General features: G+C 42.2%; 1 protein-coding gene across 1 annotated transcript; it reads left to right on the top strand.

Annotated features, from left to right (window-relative positions):
• Positions 1-4109: 4109 nt before the first annotated feature.
• On the top strand, positions 4110-7022 carry marcksb (myristoylated alanine-rich protein kinase C substrate b). The gene is made up of 2 exons (XM_012881068.3): positions 4110-4496; positions 5438-7022. The coding sequence occupies exons 1-2, from the start codon at positions 4401-4403 to the stop codon at positions 6002-6004; spliced, it is 663 nt and encodes a 220-aa protein (XP_012736522.2). The 5' UTR covers positions 4110-4400; the 3' UTR covers positions 6005-7022.

The following is a 7022-nucleotide window of genomic DNA, read 5'->3' as shown; positions in this document are numbered from 1 at the left end:
CCATTTCCTGTTTTTGGAGCCAAGAATAATAATAAAAAAAAATCCAGACAAAGATAATAGAAAAAATTGTTTTGAAACATAATTTGCAAGGTTTTTTTGTTTATATTGTTTTTCTTTGTGTTTCAAATCTACAAAGAGTTACAGCTCCCTTTTCTACTGATATCCGACTTCTTTCTAATGTTAAATCATTAAAGTATTGCACCTTATTTATATTTGTGCAGGAAAATTTATTTTGCATTCATAAACAAAAAAAAATCTACATTTGTGGCCCTCAATTGCATTCACATGGCCCACATGGCTAAATGTTTCGGCACCACTGGTGTAGGATATAAGTTTGTTTTTATGACCAGAGTCCAGTAGATGCGTTTTGAAGAGCATTGGTGAAATGTGTATGAAAGTTCAGTTCTGCATACAAAAAGGGGAGTAAAACAGCCTCAACACTGACACGGGACCAGAGAGATGTGTTAACCTTTAGGTTTCCAGCCAAAGGTTTCTTGGAAATCACCATGTTGGACCTAAGATCCTGTTCATTGTTCTGACCCAAATTAAATCGTGTAATGGTTTGTTATGTTCAGATACAACAAAAGTTCATCCCCTTGACATTAAGGGCTTTTTTTCCATTTAACGGCTTCACAATGACATAAATTGTAGAATGAAGCGTCTTCATTACTGGTTATTTAAAATAAAATGTAACTTAATCAGATTACTTTAACATGTATGTAACAGATTTGTTTTGTTTTTTTATTTTCAGATGAAGAGTTTGGGCTTTTTTCACGCTTCTTTCTTACCTTGATGTCCTGAACCTGCCCTCTGAAAACTAGAATAGTCTTTTGAACAATTAACATTGCTCTGTAAACACGCACATTTGTTCAAATAATAAGACTGCATGATTTAAAATAATCCCAAGGTGTGAGGCCTTAATATTTTCCTCTCTTGAGTTTCAAGCGTTGCATTTTAGAATGTTCAGTTCAGTGAACTAAATGTTTAATCTTGTTGTTGTATGAAAGGCTCTCCATGCCCCACTGCCTTTGTCCCCAGGTTTACATATTCATTGCAGGTCGTCATCATAATTAAAGCTTTGCATGTAATCAGAATATGGCAACAATGAGTGTGGCCTAGTTAGCGGGATGAGAGGGGCGGGGGTGAAAGAAGTCACCCTAATCCTCAGTCTGCTGTGCGTGTTTGCCGTGCAGTCTCGACTTCACTCTCGCGCCGCTCCTCCACAACCAGAGGTCACAGTCGCTAAAGCACCTCGTCAGCCAGCGCTCAGCCTCCTCCTCGCAGCCATTTTGGACCGGTAACCATGGAGATGTGGATCAGTGATGGCAGAGAGAGAGAGAGAGGGAGAGCGAAATAGAGGAATGATTTGTCGCTGCTGGTGAAGCTGGAGCGCTGCAGGCTGGCGGAGCAGACAGCAGAGCCATAAAGTCTCATTATATCTGGGTCACTGGGATGCTCCAGCTGCAACAAGCAGACAAGACACTATTATGCAAGAGGAGCGACGAGGGATATTATGGGTGCAGGGGCTTATAGTTACAGGGGAGGTCTGTTTACTCAGAAGGGCATATGTCAGGAGGGTGCCCTGATAATACAACGGCAGACACGCTGCTACCATCTAAACACAACGATGTTGTTTTCACGTTGGCATTTAATGATTCAGATTCAGAGACAACAAAGCTTCCACTCTGAATAAGATTGAAGCTCTGTTTTAGATTGTCCAACTATCTAAGGTTTACATTAGAATCACATTCGATATGAGGCAACCAAAGCAAATTGAAAGAATACTATATGTAGACAAGATTCGATTTAAAGGTGGAAGTTTATTTCTAGTTCGAAGCAACACAGTGAACTCCCAGAAAACAATGAGAGTAATTTTTCTGAATTGTAAAAAAAAAATAAATAAAAAAATGTCATACCCTTCCCAGTAATCACTGGCACTGCAATATTCAAACGATTCATGTAATTTCTGATCAACGTTTTGTATCTCTTCACTGATATTTTTGAATATTTATCATTTTTAATGAGCTATAAGTCCTTCTGATTGGAGAGCCTCCTTGCCATCACCCTAATGCCTGCTGGCGGTGGTCAGCAGGCACTTCAGCAGGCACTTCTTGACTGGAAGTCAAGAAGCGTGTTGGTTTGGTGTGACTAATTCCCATAAGTTTCTATGGGACTGAGATCAGGGTTTTTATGACAGCCATTCAAAAACAGTGACTTTGTTGTCCTTAAGATACTTCATCATTGCAGTTGAAACTTGAAAATTCTGACTTCTGATTGGAAGAATCAAGTTGAACGGCTACTGAAGCCGGACTTTCCACTCGGAAAGTCTGACATTTTTTTTAAAGGCAGATTGTGGGATCCAATATGGCAGTTCCATGCATCATCAACAGTAGACTGATGAAAACATGTTTATTTTGGAAGACGCAGCTCTAAGAGCGCATCTAAAATCAATGTTACATGTAGCGGCTGCAACTCTAAACTGAACAAACTAAAAGTAGCTTTTGCATGTAGAAAGTACATCTTTTAACAACGTTCGTGAGAGGTAATACAACAAAACAACAGTTTTCCTGGCCATTGTCGTATTGGAATCCTGACCTTTTTGTTTTTATTTTGGAATCCCGACTTCTCCGACTGTGTTGACTGGAATGCTGTTTACCCGGGATGACGCCATTCCCAGCTCCTAGTTTTGATTTCTAAGGCAAACGGAATGCGGCCTAGCTTCCTGGCCGATGTCTTGAGCTGTCGCTTCAATACTTCAAAATAATGTTCCTTCCTCATGATGCCATATATTTTGTCTCATATGCATCAAACCACCTCCACGATCAGATGCTGCCCGCCTCATAGTACTTCACAGATGGGATGCTGATCTCAGGCTTGCAGGGCTCCCCTTTTTTCCACCAAATATAGCTAATCATTATGGCCAAACACTTCCATGTTAGTTTAACAAGTGTTATCCTGAGTGCAGCTGTGACCTGGCCTGTTTTGTTTCTTTTGAAGTAATGACTTATTCATCTCTAAAGGGGACTTTCAAACCATGTCTGTAAAGGACTTGTTTCACTGGGACAATGACACACCAGCTTTAGCCAATATTTTAACAAGGTATTTGCTTTTATTTTGGGACACCTGATATCAAAATATATTCATCTCTGGGACATGGAAGTGGCCACGCTTCCTGAGCAGTGTGATGGCTGTTCATACTTGATGGGGAATGGCAGCTTTAGGCCTCTGGAAATTCTACCCTAGGACGAAACAAGCTTGTGGAGGTTCACAGTACATCTTCTTTGATGTATTTTTGTTTTTCCATGACAAGGACTCCATATGCACGAGGTGTTGCTTTTAAACACACCCACAGCTGTGTATTTATCTATTCAAAAAATGTTTGACAATTAACGTACGACAAGTTTTACAGCGCCATGACATACCCTACCGTGGCTTCTCCAAATCGTTCATCCAAACTTCAGAATTTGTATTAAGCAATTAAAGAAATTAGGCATATTTTCAGAAAATATAAGCAAATTGATTCATTCTAATTAAACTAAAACAGGAAAGCTTTAGTCTAATTTAAAGTCAAACAGTGAGAGAAAATAATTGTATCTGTGTATGTGCGACATCTGTATTTGCTGGACTACAGGCTATCCGATCTTAAATAAACAAGCTGAGCAACGAAACATAAAATGTAAGGCATTTTATGAGAATTTTGCAGCTTGCACGTGCAGGGGGAAAAAAATCTATTAAACAAACCAACATAAGAATGAATACAAATAAGAATATTAAATATATTTAGGCCATTTCCCCCCCCCCCTTTTTTTTTTGCAATATTCCCTGAAATACCATCAAATAGCCTCGTTGCGTTTTCAAATCGGCCTCCAGATAAAATGTTCGGAGTTGAAGCTCGGGGGGGAAATAATCGCGTCTCCCTGCTCTAACGTGGAGCCACAAAGTTGTAGGCCATGTTGTTGTGTCTCTCCCATTGTCCGCGCCCCCCTTCCCCACTACGTCCCTCTTCTCCACGTTGTCCCCTCTCGCTTTACATTCCCGACTCGTGATTGGCGGAGGCGCCGCGGCTTATGTCGTCACAGCCTCAGCGCCCATTCATCAGCGGACTTGGGCGTTGTACTCCGCATCTCATTTGCGGCGGGGCCAATTTCTCCCCATCTACAAACTCTGCTCGAGGAAGAAAAAAAAAAAAAAACGCATTTCTTTTGCGCCTTCGTTACATTTCCCCCCCACCCCCAAGTGCTCATTACTCTCATTGCGGTCTCGTTTTTTTTATTTCAGGCTTATTCTTCAGTTTTCTTTCGCGCAAAGAAGGCAAATCGGCGATTTTTTTTTCTCGGGAGGAAGCTTGCGGTCTTTGTTCATTCATTTGATCGGTTGGGTTCCTTTGTTGGAACAAAAGCATGGGAGCGCAAATCTCCAAAACCGCTGGGAAAGACGAAGCTGCGGTGGAAAAGCCTGCAGAAGGTGCGGCTGTTGCGTCCAAGGCGAACGGACAGGTAAATAAGCCTTGTTTGAATGAATCAATTCTTAATTGCTCACACGGAATTTCGTCTCAATTTAGCAATGTGTTGCGTCAATGGCGTGCTCCATGTTTCCCCTAGCACATCCCCACGCTCACCGGCATTCAGGGAAAGTGGCCACATGCATTTTATGTTTCCCAATAATGCAGTTTATTTAAAAAAATAAAACTGTTCCGAAAACGGAATGTAACCAGAATGTCTTTAATTGGTTCTAAAAAAACATATTTTGGGGAGTGTTGTGCAGCTTAGAATGCATTATTGTTTGTATATTGCATTATATTATTATTGTTTTTTTTAATTTGTAAAAGTCGGGATTGTAATAATTCGTGGTTTTGCGGAGTTTTCGTGGATAAACATAATGCCTGGCTTTTCCCTTTTTGGTGGAATTGATTGCAGCAGGGGTTTGTGGACGCCCCTCGCCGTGGTCTGGCCATTTTAAAAAACGGTACCACGCCTTTGTTGCCAGGTTTAAGAAATGAAACGGTTTTTTGCGTTAAAAAAGCCCCTCAAAATAAAGTAATTGTAAAAGTATTCAGATTGAAATGTTTGGAACGCACACCATTTAGACAATGCACATTGTTTGTTTGTTAGTTTGTGGAAGAAATTTAAAAATCTAAATTTCCCCATGTTGTTTCCACAGACCGAACGCCCTCTAGCGGAGTCACGGTTGTATTGCAGTTTAAACCTCGAGCCTACCGCTAAAAGCCAGAGATGTGTCGTCATTCTCCTAGTAACAGATGTCTGTGCAAGTTTAGGGGGCTATTGTACTTTCTTATTTACTCCTTGTGCTGTGATTAGATTATCTCAAACAATATTCCAGATTTTGCACAATGGGTTTTCTGGTGACCCTTTTCATGAATACAGGAGACCATGCTTCTAGGTAACCCACTGATTTGCATGTTTTTACTTCTTTCTAGGAAAATGGGCATGCCAAGACCAACAAAGATGCCTCTCCGGGTTCAGAGGATGCCAACAAGACCGATGTGCAGGCCAATGGAAGCACCCCCACTGAAGAGGCACCGAAGGAAGAAGGCGAGAAAGTAGAAGGTGCAGAGGCCCAAGGAGACAAGGAGGCGCCCACCACAAACGGGGAGACTTCCGCCAAGTCAGAGGAAGGTACTCCGTCCACCAGCGAGGACGGCAAGCAGAAGAAAAAGCGGTTCTCCTTCAAGAAACCCTCCTTCAAGCTCAGCGGCTTCTCCTTCAAGAAGACCAAGAAGGAGTCCGAGGAAGCGGCCGAGGAGGGGGCAGCGGCGGCTGCTGAGGCGGAACCGGCCGAAGGTGAGAAATCCACCGACGTCCCCGCCGAGGAGGCCAAGCCAGCCGAGGGAAGCAAGGAGGAGGCCAAGGAGGCTGCGGCCGAGGAGGCGGAGACGGAGGAGCCGAAGGCCGAGCAAGCAGCTGAAGGAGAGGAGAAGCCGGCCGCTGCTTCTCCCACCGAGCCAGAGGCGGCTGCCAGTCCGGAGGCCGCCGCCGCCGAGTAACCCAGCTGAACGACACCCCAGAATGAAGGAGACGATGTAGCCTGTCTGAAGGAACATGAGGACTTGTCTAAAACCAGGGAATTTTTTTTTCTTTTCTTTTTGCTTTCTGTTAATTTTCTCTTTTGTTGTTTGTATATGTTTACTACTCTGCAACCATCTCATCCATAATCACTGCAAAGTCCCGAGCAGTGGTGGACAGGAGGTGCAGCAGAGAGACGGAGAGCGCTGCTTCCTCACCGCTTCTTGGTGCTTGCATTTGTAACATGGGTGAGTGTGAAAAATGCGAAACGCGAGTGGACTTTTTTTTTTTTTTTTTTTTTTAAAAAGGTAATACCATGACAACCACACACAGATTTTTTTTTTTCCGTATATTTAATCAAAGTATTTGGTGCTGGGCAATTGGATGTAGCAGCTCAAGCTGTCTCTGCAAGATCTGACACATTGTGATATTTAAAGGGAAAGTCCTTACGCGAGTCTTAAAAGTTGTCTTTGCAGTGTACAGTTGTTTACAACTCTCTTAGCTCAACGCTCCTGTGAACACAAACCATTCCTGAAATAGATTTAGCCGTCGAAAAAAAACGATGATTGGTGCTCACCACTTTCCATTAGATTCCACTGTTTCAAATTCTGTAGTAATGCACGTTGTATAGACTTTGATATAACTGGTTTTATGGCCGAGATGTACCTAATGACTGAAGTTTTTAACTGATGACCCATTGTAAATGAAGTTTTTCTTGTTTTTTCTTTTTTTCACCATTTGTAAGATTGAATAAAATTGGGAGATGTTTTAAGCAGACTTTTGCATCAAGCTGTGATGACTACAACACCACTCTGGATCCACATGTCGAAAGCACACTAAGTCAAGATTTTAGACGCTGTCCTCTACCGGCTTCTCTTTCTGTATATAACGAGGCTCACATTTTTTCCGTATGGATTGTAACATTGCCTGCAAAAACTGGTAACAAGGTGTTGAGTTTGTTTCCTGTGAATTCTGAAGAATAAAGCGATGAAGTGTGAA

The sequence above is a fragment of the Fundulus heteroclitus genome, chromosome 19 (assembly GCF_011125445.2).
Source record: "Fundulus heteroclitus isolate FHET01 chromosome 19, MU-UCD_Fhet_4.1, whole genome shotgun sequence".
NCBI classification, from domain to species: Eukaryota; Metazoa; Chordata; class Actinopteri; order Cyprinodontiformes; family Fundulidae; genus Fundulus; species Fundulus heteroclitus.
Note: the sequence above shows the minus strand (reverse complement) of the source record. Positions and strands in the feature narration are given on the sequence as shown.